This window comes from Clupea harengus, chromosome 7 (genome assembly GCF_900700415.2).
Source record: "Clupea harengus chromosome 7, Ch_v2.0.2, whole genome shotgun sequence".
NCBI classification, from domain to species: Eukaryota; Metazoa; Chordata; class Actinopteri; order Clupeiformes; family Clupeidae; genus Clupea; species Clupea harengus.
The window spans coordinates 27626884-27646883 of NC_045158.1; the positions used below are offsets into that span (position 1 = coordinate 27626884).

The window sequence follows — 20000 nt, forward strand, 5'->3', positions numbered from 1 at the left end:
CTCAAAGTCAAAGAAGGATCCTAGACGGCTGCGTTTCAATGATGTTATGTCATTAAAATCCCGCCAAAGGGCTGTTCTGATGTCCAGGATCCTTCGAATTCTACGTTCAGAGAATTTTCAAGGATGTCATTAGAGTATCCTCTGCGTTTTTTTTTTTTTTTTTTTTTTAAGATTTATTTATGGGCTTTTTAGCCTTTATTTGGATAGGACAGTGAAGTATTTGGACAGGAAGTGAGGAGGAGTGAAGAGGTGGGGAGAGGATTGGGAAACGGCATCAGGCCGGAATCGAACCTGTGTCCCCGCGGGCATTGTAGCCCGTAAATGGGGGGCTTATTGGCTCGCGCCACAGTGCCTCCCCCCCCCCTCTGCGTTCTTAAAGCACCCACAATCTTACGCACACGAACCAGAGCACAGAATTTGAAGATAGGACCTTTTCAGTGACGCACACCTGCACACTGTTCCATTGTTTGTTATCCGAATGCTAGGAAGGAGTCTTGTCTAGCCTCTGAAGGAAACGACTTGGAAGGACCCTTCCTACCAAAATAAGCATCCTTGACTTTGAGAAACACCCATCCTCAGGCTGTAGTAGAGCTGTGATGATGTCACAGATTATGATGTCACTGGTTAAAGTATTTGTCACCACGTCAGGGTGCCATGTCAGTCAAAGTCACCACGGAGACGGAGTCCGAGTCGGACCCAGAAGAGACCGAGTCACAGTCCCAGAGTTCAGTGGCACTGAGTGGCCAGGAACAAATCCCCAGCAGCCAATACAACAGACTCAAGGTACACACACACACACACACACACACACACACACACACACAGACAGACAGCCAATACAACAGACTCAAGGTACACACACACACACACGGACACAGACACACAGAGACACACACACACACACACACACAGACACACACACACACACACAGAGACACACACATAGACACACACACACACACACAGACACACAGACACACACACACAGACACAGACACACACACACACAGACACACACACACACAGACAGACACACACGTGAAGAGAAGAAGCTGTGTGTGAGCTGTAGTCACTGTACACACAACTGGTACAGCGTGTATGTACAGTACTTGCAGTAACTGTTAGTAACCAACAGGTGGAGCTAGAGGAGTGTCGACTCAGACTCACAGAGGAGAGAAACGCCAGGCTGAGAGCCAACTCCCGTTTGGTCGAGGTACATACACATGACCACCACCTTTGTAGTTACAGTCAGGGTGCGATTTGATGGGGGGGATGGGGGGGGATTTATCCCGCCTCTGGTTTTTACATCCCTACCTCAGCTGGATGAATTTCATCCACGGGGGGGGGGGGGGGACAACCCTCAATTATTAAAATAACTGTGAAAAAACAGGCAGGTTGTGACAGAGTTTTTTTTACACTTATAGCCTACATCGCTGGCACTAACGTTCACCTGACCCGAATTGTCGGCAGTCTCGGAGTTCGCAAACGTCCCCATGCACATAAATACATTGTATATACATAACAATATTACATACACGGAAATTAGCATAGCCAGATGAATACTGTTAAAAGAGGGCAAAATGAAACGAGTCCAGAGCAGCATAGCGTCCTTCTTAACAGGACCCGCACAAAAAGAAATCTAATCCAGCCTCTACACAACATAACTCAGTCTGCACAGTGGAAGAAGTTGAAGTGAATGCCCCACCCCAGGAGAACTCCGGTGACGAAGAGAACTCCGACGTTGATCGCGATGCTGGTATCAGCGTCTCTGATTAGTGAAAAAAAAAAAAAAAAAAATGATTTTCATGATAAAAAAATCAATTAAACCCCCCCCCCCCCCTGTTTTTTTTGACAAATCGCACCCTGGTTACAGTTACTGAATACTCTCATAGAAGACATGTCCATTAAACAGAGTGTGTGTGTGTGTGTGTGTGTGTGTGTGTGTGTGTGTAGCTCGAGCTGGAGAATGCTCGTCTGCGGAGCATGAACGAGCACATTTCCGAGATGGTGGAGAATCCTGCCAGCTCTGCTTTGCTGGATGACACCGTTCTGGACAGCATTGAATCCTCCTTCTCCAAGTTCCATGCGTTCCTCAACCTGCTGTCTGAAGCCGGGTACTTCTGTGTTCCTGAACACACACCACACTCTACTGTACTTCTAAACATGTCCAAGCACTTCACATACAATTTCAAACATGTTCCAAATAGGGGTGGGAATCTCTTGGCACCTCACGATTCGATTCCGATTCAGTGGTCAACGATTCGATTCTAAACCGATTATCGATTCTAAACCGATTATCGATTATCAATTCTAAACCGATAAAACAATTATCGATGCATGTCGATTTTTAAAACATTTGAGTTTGCTACTCAGAGTCTCAAATCACTTCCTACTTTGTGTTTGATAATTAAAGAAAATCAACAGATGAATTACCTTCTCTATTTTCTATTAGAGAAAAAGCTTTTCCTTGTCACAATTATGACTTTCAATGAACAATGCAATAATCGATGCAGCTTGCATTTCAACACAAAATGGATGTGTAAAAAAAAAATTATTTTTATTTTTATTAAAAAATCGATTATGAACTTTTCTGAATCGAGACAGAATCGTTCTAGAAAGAATCGAGAGAAATCGAAAAATCGATTTTTTTTTTCCCCCACCCCTAGTTCCAAATATGAACTTCCGCCCTAATAGACTTTTTAAAAAGATACAAGCGCTGTGCTCCCATATCGAAATACACACCACACATACTTCAGCCCTCATCGCTATCTCCTGTCCTTGCAAATATGTCCATTGGCTCAGCACTCTCTTCTGGGTGACTGAACATCCCTAGGTCATCACATTCACACTCAGCAGTAGGGCTGAACGATTAATTGCATTTGCGATTTAATCGCGATATGATAGAACGCGATTTTGTAACCGCAACGTTCGCGATTTAAAAAACGTGGTCTAAAAAAAAATTTCAAACATTTAAAAAAAAAAAATTTTTGTAATGAGCAGTGTAAAATGTGGGAAAGAATATTTTACACTAAATGTATCTAATATTGTGTTGGTCATATTTAAAATCATTCATTACGTTTTGTTAGGGAAAAAAGAGGATAAAAAAAAAATCGCATATTAAATCGCAATCGCAATATTTTGGTAAAAAATCGCAATTAGATTATTTTCCCAAATCGTTCAGCCCTACTCAGCAGTCACCCTCATCTCTCCAGCGCACCTGAAGATACCCAGAAAACCCGAAAACACTCTCTCATTACGCTTTATTCATTTGTCCATACTTTTCTTCACACACTCAGTGTGTGTTCACACAGTGTGAAGGTGCCCCAAACCTCCATACACTCTCTCCAGTACATCACTGTGCATTACATTCCTGAAACTGAACATATCTATGTTTAAAAACTGCATTATTTATGTGAAAATTAATACACTTTTGGACTGAAATTGCATAAAAAATATCTGATGTAGTCACATTCTCTCTCTTCTAGGCTTGGCCAGCTTGCCTCCATGGTAGGGATTGACCAATCAGACTTCAGTATGGTGGGGCGGCCGCAGCTGTCATCCACAGGACGTGGGATAGAAGGAGGAGCAGGGGATCTGGAGGCCGTTTCCATGGTAACGCAGCGTAGTGTGACCAGGTTGCATGAACTGGATGAGACTGTGATGTCAAAGATGAATGTTTCAGCATGTCAGTGAGTGAGTGAGTGTGAGAAGCCTGAGTCTTTGACCGAAGTGCTGACTCTGCACTTTTATCACGTACTTGTGTTACGTTTAAAATTGTATTACGTATTTATAGTATTTATATATATATATAGTATTTAAAATCACTGTACGTGAATCTTTATGTTTACTTCGTATTAGGAAATGTCTTGTCTTATCTGTTGTGCCTGTGCACTTTTATATGTTTCACAGTGGGAGAGTGGGAAACGTCCTATCGATTCCTTTGTATGTCTTGACATGTAAAGAAATTGCCAATAAAGCTACTTTGACTTTTTGTCTTTTCTCTTAGCAGAAGCCCACTGGAGCCCTCAGGTCTCCCCCTCCCACCTCTCCACCACCAGAGCCTCATCATGGGGCACCTCTTCTCGCTGCTGCCCCCGCTGGTGTCGATGTGGAAGTGCATGATGAGCGCTACCTGTCTTCACCTGCTCCAGAGATTGTGTGCTCCCGGCGGTCTACTCCCCAGAGTGTTGGCTCCATCAGTTATGGTTCCGCCAGGGCGAAACTCCCCAGACACGACGGCTCTCGTGGCTCCAGCTCCCATAGCAATGGCATGAAAGACAATGGCGACCGTAGCAACAGTTCCCATGGCAGTGGCCCTAAGGGCAGAGTTCCCTGCAGTCACAGCTCTCATATCAGCCCCAGAGACAATGGCTCCAGTGGTGACAGTAGTCATAGCGATGTGCTTGGACAATACAGTTCCCATAGCAATGGGTCTCATGGAAATGGCTCAAGGGGGTTGTATGCGACTGGGGCTGAGGGGGAGGGGGAGGGGGAGGGGAAGGCTGCCCTGGTCTTGGAGTCTCTCGCACTCTCCTCATAGTTGTGTCACTTGCAATAGTTCATTTGCCAAAAGCACAGGCCTTGATGTTTTAAAATGTCCTAAATGGATTAAACACGAATAATTGTTTGTTTACTAGTTCTCTGGAAAATAAAATGTTGATTTTGTACATGCGCTGTACATCTGTGATCTAGGTGCAAAATGGTGTTGGAGTTTCTGTGAGGATAAATGGTGACGAAGACAAAATCGTTGAACAGTGCAAATTTGTTATGGTGAGATGGTGTGGTGAGTTGGAAAGCCATGACTTGACCACATCTGTTTCAGGATGTCTGCTTTAAAGAAGGTGGTCTAATGTTAAGCTCAAACACATAATGGTTTGGGGTTTCCCTTCACAGATTAAAAGACAAAGCAGCACTGAAAATGCTAAAAATAGCACGCACTTTGGATGCTGACTTAAATTGACCCCGTAGGAACGTTTGGTATGAACCAGAGAATGCCCGAAATAAACATAATGAAATTGTGTTAAGAAGCACCCTCTAGCGGGAGAAGGCCGATATTGGACACGTCTCTAGCAGATACTCCAGACAGAGCAACCCCATTGCCGAACTTCCGTCGTTGTGTTTGCTTTGGGATCTGTGGACTCAGCCTAATACACTGCTCGGTACTGCAATATATCTCGAACACATCATCAGGGACTAACAAACTCCGATCCTACTAAAAAGGTGAGTCTTGGGACGAAGCCATTGTTTTGGAGAACAATGTTGGTGCATATTGATGCTTGATCCTCTTCAGATAGCCTGTCTGTGACGACAGCTAGCTATCGTTAGCTAGCCAATCCATGCACATTCAAATGGAACTATTGTAAGGTGCACTTTCTAATGTGCTCTTCCATCGGATATTTAACATATTTGCGACTGAATCTTAATGAAGAATGTCAGACGTGGCGTTGTACAGTCTTTTGTTTAGCCATATGCTGGGGATAGCGGGGTTGACTGCCTAATTGTTTCTTGTACTGGCCAGCGTCCAGCGGTATATTTGAGCCGAGATGTCCTTGAATGGCGTAAACAAACTGCATGACTAAACTGTAATAAATGAATAAAACTGTAATGAACTGTATAGATCACGCCATTGGTTAGCTAGCTTATTTGGTGTTCATTCATTTTCATATTGTGGTGAAATCTGAACTAAATTCAGAGAAATTTAAGCTTTCAAAATGTTGTCGGTGAGTGTATGTATTGACGTGTGCGCTTCCGGGCTACTGTAAGTTAACTATGTGGACCGAATGTGACGGATCTGCTGTGAATACTGGGAATGATGTACACTTTTCACTGTTATACTGACTGACTGTGACCGATAGACTGACAAAGTATAAACAGTGTTTTAACTGGGCGTACTCTTATTTCTTACGGGTTCAAGTGAAGGCAGCAATGGGTGCCCTCGGTAACGGGCGGCGAGTCGGGCGGTCCCCTTCACTACTGATAGCAGCTCTAACCACATGCATCCTCGTCGTGGGATTTAACTACTGGGTGTCAAACTCACGCAACACGGAGCTACAGGTACATATTTTTTGAATGAATACAAAAGCAGCCATGCCGTTTTTCCTCACCAGTTTGTGAATTATGCTCAGCCTCCTAGTCTTGTAGACCTAAAAGGCACCATCCTTAAGTGCAGTTATGAGGCTTTAACCTCAAACCGTGTCCTTTTTGAAGCTGTTCAAGTGAAGGCCTCATTAGGGAATGGATGATATGAGAATACAGCGGCTTTTTGGGCCAGTTCCTGTAGCTCAACTGGTAGACCCCACGATCAACACCATGGTCATGGGTTTGATACCCAGGGAGTGCACATAGAAAATTAGAAGAACATAGAATAGCCGTTATTTATATAAAAATATGTGCCCAAGGAAGTAAGGAAGTCGCTTTGGATGAAGGCGTTTACTAAATGAATAAGTGTAAATATAAGATATACTCACTTAGGTAAAAGAAATGGTGCTACATCATGTGTAGCAGAGACTATACACTTGTAGGTGAGCCCATCATGTTCCCTGTTCCCACCCCCCCCACAGGCACAAGTGTATGAGTTGGAGGGGCGTGTGCGGAGAAACGAGGCAGAAAGAGACGAGGTGTCCCAGAAATGGGACGTAGCGGAGGAGACGATGAGACGCCAGAGTCAGCAGATCAGAGAGCTGGAGGAGCAGCACCAGAGACAAGAGGTGACACACACACACACACACACAGACACAGACACACACACACACACACACACACATAACCACCAAAGACAAGAGGTGACACACACACACACACAACCACTAGAGACAAGAGGTGACACACACACACACACAACCACTAGAGACAAGAGGTGAGACACACACACACACACACACACACACACACACACACATAACCACCAGAGACAAGAAATATCCACAGACATTACACCGTGCCAGCAGACTACAGACCTAAGACAGCAACCCCACACACACACACACACACACATACACACACTCATACACACACACACATAACCACCAGAGACCGATGCTACTCAGGCTGCAGACTAAAGAGGGAGCACACATGCACACACTACACAAATAGATGTGAACACACACACGTGAACTCTTCAGAGGTGAGCACAAACACACACGTGAACTCTTCATAGAGGTGAGCACAAACACACACATAGACACTGGATCCTGCCGTCTGTGGTTGTGTGCTGTGATGCCACTGGTCATTAACCTTCTTTATGTCTTCAGGCCACTCTTCACATCAACGTGTCGTCTTGCTCCAAAAGTGCTCAGGCCATGAAGAGTAAGTCACACACACACACACACACACACACACAGACACACACAAAACCTGAGCCCAGATATTTTACTTTTAACTGCGCTTATGGAACAATGAAATCTACTCATGTGACACCAGACCTGTTGGTCCACTGAGGCAATTCCCCTCTAGATTTGTGAAATCTCATTAGCAATGTTTACCGCTGCAGCCTACACCTGCTACCTTTCCAGGCATAGCTACTTGTGTAAATGTGCACGAAACACACTGTGAAGTGCACAAAACACACTGTGAAGTGCACGAAACACACTGTGAATGGCTTGTAATCACACTCTGTCTGTCTTCCTTGTGTTCTTGTATCTCCCTAGGCCAACTGAAGTCTTTATTGGCTGATTCTTGTGTTCTTGTATCTCCCTAGGCCAACTGAAGTCTTTATTGGCTGATTCGGGAGCACTTCAGAAAGAGCTGCAGACGTGTCAGAGCTCTGTGAACACACTCAACAACAAACTCACTTACGACACGTGAGTTTCGCACACACACACACACACAAAAACACACACACTCTTTTAGGGTTTTGTGGTAGAGCTGCTAGATTTGTTTGCTATATATGTCAATAGTCACCTCAAAGGTGTGGTTATAGCGATATATAGATGTTTCTCATTGTGAGAAAAAGCGATTTATTTTAATCAGGGATAGAAAGGCTTTTCGAGGACTATGATTTTGTGTTCGTCTCCCACAATAAGCACTTAGTCTGTGTTGAGAACCAGGCTGGACAAAGGCAGAGGAATCAGTGGCTGGGGCTCTGCACAGTCTGACAAGTAGAACAGGTTGTGTAGCTTTGGAAATTGGATGTAAAAGGTGAAGGATTTGAAATGAATTCAATCCAGGCTTCGGAAAGACACACAAGAGTTGGAGTGATAAATGCCTCTTACTCTGCTCTACGGCCTGTGTGTGTGGATTGGATTGGCCTGTGTGTGTGGATTGGATTGGACTGTGTGTGTGTGTGTGTGTGTGTGTGTGGATTGGATTGGATTGGCCTGTGTGTGTGTGTGGATTGGATTGGATTGGCCTGTGTGTGCGGATTGGATTGGATTGGCCTGTGTGTGTGTTGGATTGGCCTGTGTGTGTGTTGGATTGGCCTGTGTGTGTGGATCTGGAGATGACCCCAACTGAACTTCACATTTACAGTTTTTTATTTATTTATATGAGTTTTATATCATTCCCCTCCTGACTGGCATAGAAATACTATAAACATATAGAACCCGGGTCAAAAGGGGGCACCCACCTGCCTGAGGACGGCCTGGTAGAGAGACCGCCAGGAAGTGGACAGGAAGTGGACAGGAAGGCAGGGAAGAAAACGGCGGTGAGAATCAGAGGGAAAGCAGATGATTTTACATTTACATTTACATTTAGTCATTTAGCAGACGCTTTTGTCCAAAGCGACGTACAAGGGAGAGAACAGTCAAGTTAAGAGCAATAAAAAAAACCTGGTGTACAATTGGTGTAGATCGTACAATAGATAAGAACCCATTCCCACAGTAGGCAATAACCATTCTGGATAGACAGTCTGACAGCTCGGACAGAGTGTAGGGGCCCGGGGCTCCTCACTGTAGGAAGAACATCTGGTTCACTCTAGCCTCAGGAGGGCAATTGACTACGGCTGCAAGAATAGCTAGCTTCATCTCTCTCTCAAAGTGACTAGCTTTATCTCTCTTAAAGTGAATAGCTTCAGCTCTCTTAAAGTGAATAGCTTCATCTCTCTTAAAGTGAATAACTAGCTTCATCTCTCTTAAAGTGAATAGCTCGCTTCATCTCTCTCTCTCAAAGTGACTAGCTTCATCTCTTTTAAAGTGAATAGCTAGCTTTATCTCTCTTAAAGTGAATAGCTAGCTTCATCTCTCTTAAAGTGAATAGCTAGCTTCATCTCTCTTAAAGTGAATAGCTAGCTTTATCTCTCTTAGTGAATAGCTAGCTTTATCTCTCTTAAAGTGAATAGCTAGCTCTATCTCTCTTAAAGTGAATAGCTTCATCTCTCTTAAAATGAATAGCTAGCTTTATCTCTCTTAGTGAATAGCTAGCTTTATCTCTCTTAAAGTGAATAGCTAGCTCTATCTCTCTTAAAGTGAATAGCTTCATCTCTCTTAAAGTGAATAGCTAGCTTCATCTCTCTTAAAGTGAATAGCTAGCTTCATCTCTCTTAAAGTGAATAGCTAGCTTTATCTCTCTTAGTGAATAGCTAGCTTTATCTCTCTTAAAGTGAATAGCTAGCTCTATCTCTCTTAAAGTGAATAGCTTCATCTCTCTTAAAATGAATAGCTAGCTTTATCTCTCTTAGTGAATAGCTAGCTCTATCTCTCTTAAAGTGAATAGCTTCATCTCTCTTAAAATGAATAGCTAGCTTTATCTCTCTTAAAGTGAAATGACCATTCATCATCAGTGCTTTTTACTCAGAGAGTCACTGATGGGGGAAAATCTGTTAGAAACATGAATACTGTCCTTTACGAATTTACATAGGAAGGAAAATAAAAGGAAATCCAAAAGGAAAATAACACCTTCTTACGGGTTCCTTCCTACAGGTTGTCTACGTCGCGCTGGATTAAAGCGCCTGCTGAGCTTTCCCTTCCGTAAAAACATGCATCTAATAACAGTACATGAAACCCCATGAATTAAAGAGCCGTGTGTGTGTTTGTGTGTTTGTGTGTGTTTGTGTGTGTGTGTGTGTGTGTGTAGTACTCAGTGTAACACACAGATTCTGGCCTTGAAGGAGGACTGTGATGAGAGGATGGCTGCCGCTGCGAAGGGTGTTCAGAAAAAACAGGTGAAAACTTGCGTACACACACACACACACACACACACACACACACACACACACACATTCATCAAATGTTTTATTCAGTTATGGGAGAAAACTGGTGTGAGTGACATGTCCACCTTTATTTATGACTGCATGTTTGTGTGTGTGTGTGTGTGTGTGTGTGTGTGTGTGTGTGTGTGTGTGTGTGTGTGTGTGTGTGTGTGTGTGTGTGTGTGTGTGTGTGTGTGTGTGTGTGTGTGTGTGTGTGTGTGTGTGTGTAGACAAATCTGGCAGTGAGTGAGAAAGACACCCCTCTTGTCGCTGGCAGCCTTACGGGCAATGAGGAGGCAACCAATCAGACGCAGAAGCCTGAACGGCCCAGCCAATCAACCGCAGTGACACAGCCAGACCAGGATCCGGACCTCACTGAGCTGAAGACCAATGAGATTGTTCTAAAACATGGTATGAAGCAACTCTTTACATCTCTCTCGTGTAAGAAACACACACATAGTTAATCTATTCACATGGTCATCTCTCTCCTCTAGGAAACACACACATAGCTAATCCATGCACATAGTCATCTCTCTCGTGTAAGAAACACACACATAGTTAATCTATTCACATAGTCATCTCTCTCCTCTAGGAAACACACACATTATCCATTCACATAGTCATCTCTCTCCTGTAAGAAACACACACATAGTCATCTCTCTCCTGTAAGAAACACACACATAGTTAATCCATTCACATAGTCATCTCTCTCCTCTAGGAAACACACACACACATAGTTAATCCATTCACATAGTCATCTCTCTCCTGTAAGAAACACACACACATAATCCATGCACACAGTCAGCCAAGCATACCAAGATAACGTGCACCCCTTTATATTCCCCACATTGCTGAGGCTTTGAGTTGTGTGTTGTGTTGTGTTGTGTTGTGTTGTGTTGTCGCAGGTCCACCATCCACTCCTGAGGCTTTGAGTTGTGTGTTGTGTTGAGTTGTGTTGTGTTGTGTTGTCGCAGGTCCACCATCCACTCCTGAGGCTTTGAGTTGTGTGTGTTGTGTTGTGTTGTGTTGTCGCAGGTCCACCATCCACTCCTGAGGCTTTGAGTTGTGTGTGTTGTGTTGTGTTGTCGCAGGTCCACCATCCACTCCTGAGGCTTTGAGTTGTGTGTTGTGTTGTGTTGTGTTGTGTTGTGTTGTCGCAGGTCCACCATCCACTCCTGAGGCTTTGAGTTGTGTGTTGTGTTGTGTTGTGTTGTGTTGAGTTGTGTTGTGTTGTGTTGCTGCAGGTCCACCATCCACTCCTGAGGCTTTGAGTTGTGTGTTGAGTTGTGTTGTGTTGTCGCAGGTCCCCCCTCCACTCCTGAGGCGCCCGCCGCTGCTGGTCTGAAGGAGAGCAGAGCCGCTCAGGAGCTGGGCGGGGCCATGAGTGTGATTGGCCAGAAGGATGAGCAGCCCCCCAAGGCCACCGCCGATCCAGATGTGGCGCCGGCAGCAAAAATCTCACTGACTGAAGGTTAAAGAAAGCACACACACACACACACACACTCAAACACACACACACACACACACACACTCAAACACACGCACGCACATGCACACGCACACTCGCACGCACGCACACTCACTCACACACACACACACTCAAACACACACACACACACACACACTCAAACACACGCACACACACACTCAAACACACGCACACACACACTCAAACACACACACACACACTCAAACACACGCACGCACATGCACACTCGCACGCACGCACACTCACTCACACACACACACACACACACACACACTCAAACACACACACACACTCACTCAAACACACACACACACTCACTCACTCACGCACATGCACACACACACTCACTCACACACACACACACACACACACACACTCACGCACACACACACACTCACGCACATGCACACTCGAACACACGCACGCACATGCACACTCAATCACACACACACACACACTCACACACTCACTCACACGCACGCACATGCACATGCACACTCAATCACACACACGCACACACACACACACTCACACACTCAATCACACACACACACACACACACACACACACACACACACACACACTCAAACACACGCACGCACATGCACATGCACACTCGCACGCACGCACACTCACTCACACACACACACACACGCACGCACGCACTCCCACTCAGTCAAACAGCACACGTACGCACACGTAATATACTGAACAGAAAACACATCTCCAGTGAAGTTGTGTCTACCTCCTTGTGAAGATGCCATGTGATCACTATTAATCTAGGTACACTTTTGCAAATGTGATCACTATTAATCTAGATACACTTTTGCAAATGTGATCACTATTGATCTAGGTACACTTCTGCAAATGTGATCACTATTAATCTAGGTACGCTTTTGCAAATGTGATCACTATTAATCTAGGTACACTTCTGCAAATGTGATCACTATTAATCTAGGTACGCTTTTGCAAATGTGATCACTATTAATCTAGGTACACTTTTGCAAATGTGATCACTATTAATCTAGGTACACTTCTGCAAATGTGATCACTATTAATCTAGGTACGCTTTTGCAAATGTGATCACTATTAATCTAGGTACACTTTTGCAAATGTGATCACTATTAATCTAGGTACACTTTTGCAAATGTGATCACTATTAATCTAGGTACACTTTTGCAAATGTGATGTGATGTGAAGCCTGTGACACAAAAAGCGGCCGTCGGCCAATGTCGGGTCATCGGTGATCGTCTGTGGCTCTGGTGGTTTGCGGCGCGGCGCGTCCCGCATCGTTGGCACCAGTGAGGCTCCTGCCGGGGGCCTTTAGGTCGATTGAACATGTTGAGTTGGCGGAGCTGATTGACTGATTGAGTGTTTAACGAGTATGATGAAGAATTATTGTAGAAATCAATGATATCCCTCAGACGAATACATTTGCTGTCTGTAAACATTTTGTTCATAATTGACATGGTTTTCAATGTAATGTCCATGTTAAAAAGTAGCCTACATTCTGCAAGAATAAACATGATACAGAACCAGAATCTCCAAACCAAGAGAGTGCTGTGGCAGTTTAGAGTGTCCATGGTGTTCCCGTTTGGGAATGTCGAGGCTCAAAGTCTGTCGCGCTCCCGCGTATCCATGGATAGAAATAACCGTTGACTGTAGTCTGCGGTAGGGCTGAACGATTTGGGAAAATAATCGAATTGCGATTATTTTCCCCAATATTGCGATTGCGATTTAATATGCGATTTTGTTTATTTTATCCTCTTTTTTTTCCCCCAACAAAACGTAATGAATGATTTAAATATGACCAACACAATATTAGATACATTTAGTGTAAAATGTTATTTCCCACATTTTACATTTTTCTTTAACTGCTCATTACAGAAACAAGAACAACAAATCGGTGGCTTTGCCACTGTGCATTTAAGTAATTCAAACAAGGTCATTGTAAGTATAAACACAAGGCATGCACTTTTTAAACACTGTGTGCAAAATTTACCATCTTAAAATATCATATATATATATATATATATTTTTAGACCACGTTGTAATCGCGGACGTTGCGGTTAGAAAATCGCGTTTTACCATATCGCCCTAGTCTGCGGTGTGTTCAAGTGCCACGTTTTGGTGCAGACACGGGTGACGTGAGGCGATCGAACAGTGGGCACTCGTCGCCGCTAGTTCTATGATGTCGGTTTGGTGCGTCTCTGGCTTTAGTGTACCGTGTGTCTTAGTGGTGTGGTGGTCTGCAGATGTGATCATTTAGCCATTTCATTACCCTCTCATACGTAATGGAAAATGCCTCAACCTGGATCTTGTCTCTGTGTCTATAGAGGATGCTCTGATGCCTGGGGACGGTCCAGTGGAGTACACAGACCAAACGGAGGCGGACAACACAGGTATGCGCCGCGGGCTGTTGCACACACACCCACAATGCATTTGAAGTGAACTGGCAGACATCCTCTGTTTAATAGGCCCCCTAAACACGACTCATCCCCCTCTCAGCATGTGACATCTGTTCTGTGTGTCTCTGCAGAGAAAGAGGGCGGCCCGGACAACCTGGACGATTATGAAGAGAATGAGCCGGAATCTGAAGACGACAAACAGGCAGCTCTTGCCCTGGATTGAGCCCACACACACACGTGCACACACACACACACACACACACGGGACATGAGCTTCCATGTATTTTACTGAGGCGTTGTGCAGCCTCTCGTTCTGAAACTGGGCCCACGGCTTCACTCCTGGCAAACTGAGCTCATGATTGTTTGGTTATTTTTTGACTTCATGTGACTGTTTCCTTTAGTTTGGTTATAAAGGGCTCTGTCATTACTGAACTAGAGCTTAAGTTAAGTTTAGTTTGGTTATAGAGAGCTCTGTCATTACTGAACTAGAGCTTAAGTTAACTGTCGTTGGGTTATAGAGAGCTCTGTCATTACTTAACTAGAGCTTAAGTTAACTGTAGTTGGGTTATAGAGAGCTCTGTCATTACTGAACTAGAGCTTAAGTTAACTGTCGTTGGGTTATAGAGAGCTCTGTCATTACTTAACTAGAGCTTAAGTTAACTGTAGTTTGGTTATAGAGAGCTCTGTCATTGCTGAACTAGAGCTTAAGTTAAGTTTGGTTATAGAGAGCTCTGACATAACTTAACTTAACTTAAGCTCTAGTTCAGTAAAGTTAAGTTAAGTTTAGTTTGGTTATAGAGAGCTCTGTCATTGCTGAACTAGAGCTTAAGTTTAGTTTGGTTATAGAGAGCTCTGTCATTACTGAACTAGAGCTTAAGTTAACTGTAGTTTGGTTATAGAGAGCTCTGTCATTACTGAACTAGAGCTTAAGTTAACTGTAGTTTGGTTATAGAGAGTTCTGTCATTACTGAACTAGAGCTTAAGTTAAGTGAGTTGGCTTTTCAGAAGACTAAATCAAGCCTAAGTAGAGGGGCATTATTTTCGGATCATGGATCAGTCTCAGCTGTGGGCTCGGACTCAAGCAGAACCCAACTGGAGTCCTATTTCAAGACAACGGACACTGTAAATCTTTTTATATTAATTATCAAGTCTTTTAATCAATATTGAAACACTTCGGTATGACATTGCTCAGGCAGCTGGGATGACTGTAAGATGTATGTATGTATGTATGTATGTATGTATGTATGTTTTTGTGTATTTTTGAAAGATGAAGTGATGTTATTGTTCGGAGTGCTGGGGAGAATAAACGAGCTTCGGGGGGTTCTGAGTTCCAGCGTAGGGTTTGTCCATTCAGCAGAGGTGTGTGCGCGTGCACACACACACACACACATTGGAGAGGCCTCAGATAATCTTCACCACAGGGAAATATTTGTGTGCGGAGAAATCGAACTCTGGTAATGCCTGGGGCAGAAGGAGTAAAACAAGAGCTGGATGAGAGAGATCACAGACCATAGAGTTCTAAAACAAGAGCTGGATGAGGGAGATCACAGACCATAGAGTTCTAAAACAAGAGCTGGATGAGAGAGATCACAGACCATAGAGTCCTAAAACAAGAGCTGGATGAGAGAGATCACAGACCATAGAGTTCTAAAACAAGAGCTGGATGAGGGAGATCACAGACCATAGAGTCCTAAAACAAGAGCTGGATGAGAGAGATCACAGACCATAGAGTTCTAAAACAAGAGCTGGATGAGGGAGATCACAGACCATAGAGTCCTAAAACAAGAGCTGGATGAGAGAGATCACAGACCATAGAGTTCTAAAACAAGAGCTGGATGAGGGAGATCACAGACCATAGAGTTCTAAAACAAGAGCTGGATGAGGGAGATCACAGACCATAGAGTTCTAAAACAAGAGCTGGATGAGAGAGATCACAGACCATAGAGTTCTAAAACAAGAGCTGGATGAGAGAGATCACAGACCATAGAGTCCTAAAACAAGAGCTGGATGAGGGAGATCACAGACCATAGAGTCCTAAAACAAGAGCTGGATGAGAGAGATCACAGACCATAGAGTCCTAAAACAAGAGCTGGATGAGGGAGATCACAGACCATAGAGTTCTAAAACAAGAGCTGGATGAGGGAGATCACAGACCATAGAGTTCTAAAACAAGAGCTGGATGAGGGAGATCACAGACCATAGAGTTCTAAAACAAGAGCTGGATGAGGGAGATCACAGACCATAGAGTTCTAAAACAAGAGCTGGATGAGGGAGATCACAGACCATAGAGTTCTAAAACAGTCACAGCTAGATCAAAGACAACAGAGTCCTAAAACACTCGCAGCTACGCATTCCTGCTTCAGGGGGTCAGTGGGAGTTGAGCTCTCTGCAGATGGCTAATTGTGGCCTTTCACTGTGACAGAGAAGGGGAGTGGAGAGGAGTGACACTAAACAAGGTCACATATTTCACATAAGCTGAACCTGCGTGACGTGTGTGTGTGTGTACAGCCATTTACCTTGGTCTCTCTTTTGTGTCCTCCTGCTAGCAGCTTCATCACCACAATGTTGGGTTTGGCAACTTTGAGAATCCGATTGACCTGAAACACATAGAAGGTTGAGTAATAAACTCAGTTAGTTCATCTTATAGCTTAAGGCAGGGGTTTTCAACCAGGGGTCCCCTGGTGGTCCGCGACGGCATTGCAGGGGGTCCACAACATGAGCCTATGTTGATCAGTTCACCATTGACTTTTTTTTATTTTTAGAAATATACCTGGGCCCGTCCACATCTTTATGTCTGAATAGCCAAGTGGCATTGCCCAAAATACTGATGTAGACCCATATTCAGCGAAGAAATTACACTGACAAGTATTATAGGCAGAATATGTGTGCGGGGGGAGGGGGCGTGGCGGCGGCGGCGGTTACAAACATGAAAAAGAAGGGTACGGGACTGTAAAATGTTTTGGGAATCACTGGCACATCAGTGGGCCGCGGATTACTTTCTGGTCAGAATGGTGGTCCCTGGGACAAAAGCAGTTGAAAACCCCTGGCTTAAGGCAGTACAGAGAAACTTTTTAGTGCCAGGTTTTGTTTTTGTTTGTTGGTGTAATACTACATAACGCCAGCAGGGAGCACTGGAATATTGCAGCTAAGGAACAGCAACTTGAGCAACTTGTCGTCAGATATCTGGACAAGGATCTTACCCTAACAGCCCCTTGGTTCTTGCAATAGAGCATGTCTGATCTTAAAGCAATCGCCTCTTACTTAACTCTTACTGACTGCTTCTAAATAGGATCAGGAACTAAAGTTACTGACAACTCCATCATAGGTCTTCCTACTCAGGGCAGTTGTCTGGGTCGTGGCTAAGGGCTGTGAAAGGAGAGGAGTTCTGTGTGACTGACCTCATCGTCAGGGCAGGCGATGTTCTCCAAGATGAGTTTGGCCTGCTGGAAGTGTTTGCTGGCCGCCATATAGAGGTCTGCCGACTGTGGGGGGGGACTGTACTTCTTCAAGTCAGACATCTCCTACACACACACACACACACACACACACACACACACACACACACACACACACACACACACACACACACACACACACACACACACACACACACACACACACGGTTTCAAGCATAAGGTGGTGACATTTCCTCTGAAAAACATGCTCTATATCACAGTATATGATATTATTTTAAGTTTTTATCATTACATGTTTTCATGTTACTGTCTCTTAAAGGACGAGCTGCATATTTAAACTGGATGTAGTTTCCCAGGGTGCATGGGGACACAGGTAAGAGTTCAAAGGTCAGAACTTTACCTTAAACTGGATGTAGTGGACAGGTGGCGGCGTGACTACGCTGTTGAAGGGAGCGAAGCGATGCTCGTAGCGCACCTGTTCGCTGTCCAGCTCAAACTGAGGTTTCCCCACCTTCCCGTCCATATCCAGCGCTATCATAGTCTGCAAGAGAGGGAGAGAGAGAGAGAGGGAGGGAGAGAGAGAGAGAGAGATGAAGGGAGGATGAATGAGAGGAGAGGTAACATGTTGGTGTGGACATGGAGAAATTGACAACTATGCAAGCGATGCTGACAAGTAACTTCTGATATGCGAGTAGCTGTTCATATTAAATGAATTCACATCACAGAACCTTCCTCTCCATTGCATGACATGGTGTGGTGCTGTTTAGAACATTGAGGTGAGACGATGAGACTGTAAACATGTGGTTAAACACTACAATTATCAACACATAAACAAAGTAAACTGCTGGAGATGTTGAACATGCAGTGTTGACTGAGAGGAATGCAGTTGCTGGTTCCAGGAGGATCCTGATGTCATTCTGTTATGTCAAACACCACTCAAAAAAACAACCCTTATTTATTTGTTGTTTATGCGTGAGAGAGAGAGAGAGAGAGGGAGAGAGAGAGAGACTGACAGAGACAGACAGAGAGAGATACAGAGACAGACAGAGAGAGACACAGAGATACAGAGACAGACAGAGAGAGACACAGAGACAGACACAGAGATACAGAGACTGACAGAGAGAGAGACAGAGACAGGTAGAGGGAGAGAGAGAGAGAGACAGAGATAAAGACAGACAGAGAGAAGGAGAGAGAGAGAGGCAGACAGACAGACACAGACAGACTGACGGAGAGAGAGAGAGAGAGAGAGAGAGAGATAGAGACAGACAGAGAGAAGGAGAGAGACGTACCTTATACATGCCAGCACACATGTTCTGGTAGGCCTGGCTCATGGTAATTTCTTTCCCTAGAGGACGAGCTGCGGACCCATGACAAGAGAAAACACACACCATCAAATCATTTACACCTCACTCGTGCAAACATATCTACAAGATACACACCTATTAACACACACGCCTACTAACACACACGCCTACTAACACAAACACCCACTAACACACACGCCTATTAACACACACACCTACTAACACACGCCTACTAACACACACGCCTACTAACACAAACACCCACTAACACACACGCCTATTAACACACACACGCCTACTAACACACACGCCTACAATAACACACGCCTACTAACACAAACACCCACTAACACAAACACCCACTAACACACACGCCTATTAACACACACACGCCTACTAACACACACGCCTACTAACACAAACGCCTATTAACACACACGCCTACGAACACACACACCTACTAACACACACACACTCTCTCTCTCTCTCACCCTTCTTCTTGCTCTTCTTGCTCTTCTTGCTGCTGCGTCCCTTCTGCTGTTCCTCCAGGATCCTCTCCTCGGCCATCTGAGAGCTGTCTGCCCGGCTCAGTGTCGACATCAGCCACGCGTACAGGAACTCAGACAGATACCTGATACACACACACACACATATATATGTGCACATACATTACTCTCTCTCTCTCTCACACACACACACACACACACACACACACACACACACACACACACACACACACATACACACATTACTCTCGCACACGCACACATATGTACACATACATTACTCTCTCACACTCTCACACACACACACACACACACATTACTCTTGCACACGCACACACATGGACACATAGATTACTCTCTCACACACACCACATACACATATATATGTACACATATACATGTACACATATACATTACTCTCGCACACGCACACACATACATTATTCTCTCACACACACTACACATATATGTACACATACATTACTCTCTCTCACAGTCTCTCACACACACACACCACATATACATTACTCTCGCACACGCACACACATGTACAAATACATTATTCTCTCTCACACACACACACACTACACATACACATACATTACTCTCTCACACGCACACACATGTACAAACACATTATTCTCTCTCACACTCACATACACATACATTACTCTCGCACACGCACACACATACATTATTTTCTCTCTCTCTCACACACACCACACACACACACACTAACCAGTACAGATGACAT

The 20000-nt window shown here is 44.4% G+C and overlaps 3 protein-coding genes across 4 annotated transcripts in view; 2 read left to right on the plus strand and 1 right to left on the minus strand.

The window, feature by feature from the left end:
• Positions 1-4667, plus strand: part of cep78 (centrosomal protein 78) — an 11869-nt gene extending 7202 nt beyond the window's left edge. The window contains exons 12-16 of the mRNA XM_031569904.2: positions 649-783; positions 1136-1213; positions 1954-2114; positions 3486-3612; positions 4007-4667. Of these exons, the coding sequence (XP_031425764.1) occupies positions 649-783; positions 1136-1213; positions 1954-2114; positions 3486-3612; positions 4007-4540 (1035 nt within the window). The 3' untranslated portion in view covers positions 4541-4667. The remainder of the gene's footprint in view (positions 1-648; positions 784-1135; positions 1214-1953; positions 2115-3485; positions 3613-4006) is intronic.
• A 407-nt stretch (positions 4668-5074) lies between these two features.
• golm1 (golgi membrane protein 1) lies at positions 5075-14471 on the plus strand. 2 transcript variants are annotated; one of them, XM_031571007.2, is made up of 11 exons: positions 5075-5220; positions 5915-6054; positions 6561-6707; positions 7251-7305; positions 7697-7799; positions 10009-10096; positions 10354-10534; positions 11029-11048; positions 11447-11594; positions 13949-14014; positions 14152-14471. In XM_031571007.2, exons 2-11 carry the CDS (start codon positions 5926-5928, stop codon positions 14241-14243), a joined length of 1029 nt encoding a protein of 342 aa, XP_031426867.1. In that variant the 5' UTR covers positions 5075-5220; positions 5915-5925; the 3' UTR covers positions 14244-14471. The 2 variants fall into 2 exon arrangements, with proteins under 2 accessions (XP_031426867.1, XP_031426866.1); XM_031571006.2 differs by lacking the exon at positions 11029-11048 and having other exon boundaries at positions 5076-5220; positions 11427-11594.
• A 678-nt stretch (positions 14472-15149) lies between these two features.
• Positions 15150-20000, minus strand: part of naa35 (N-alpha-acetyltransferase 35, NatC auxiliary subunit) — a 14083-nt gene continuing 9232 nt past the window's right edge. The window contains exons 18-23 of the mRNA XM_031571008.2: positions 19232-19371; positions 18726-18793; positions 17837-17977; positions 17419-17541; positions 16537-16617; positions 15150-15481 (exon numbers count right to left, since the gene is read on the minus strand). Coding sequence (XP_031426868.1) covers positions 15422-15481; positions 16537-16617; positions 17419-17541; positions 17837-17977; positions 18726-18793; positions 19232-19371 — 613 coding nt within the window. The 3' untranslated portion in view covers positions 15150-15421. The remainder of the gene's footprint in view (positions 15482-16536; positions 16618-17418; positions 17542-17836; positions 17978-18725; positions 18794-19231; positions 19372-20000) is intronic.

Bases quoted from the DNA above. Each gene is read 5' to 3' on its own strand.
- golm1 (XM_031571007.2), top strand. From the start codon at position 5,926: ATGGGTGCCCTCGGTAACGGGCGGCGAGTCGGGCGGTCCCCTTCACTA. The intron at 7,306-7,696 runs GTAAGTCACACA...GTATCTCCCTAG, and splicing joins AAGTGCTCAGGCCATGAAGA to GCCAACTGAAGTCTTTATTG. The intron at 11,049-11,446 runs GCTTTGAGTTGT...TCCACTCCTGAG, and splicing joins GTCCACCATCCACTCCTGAG to GCGCCCGCCGCTGCTGGTCT.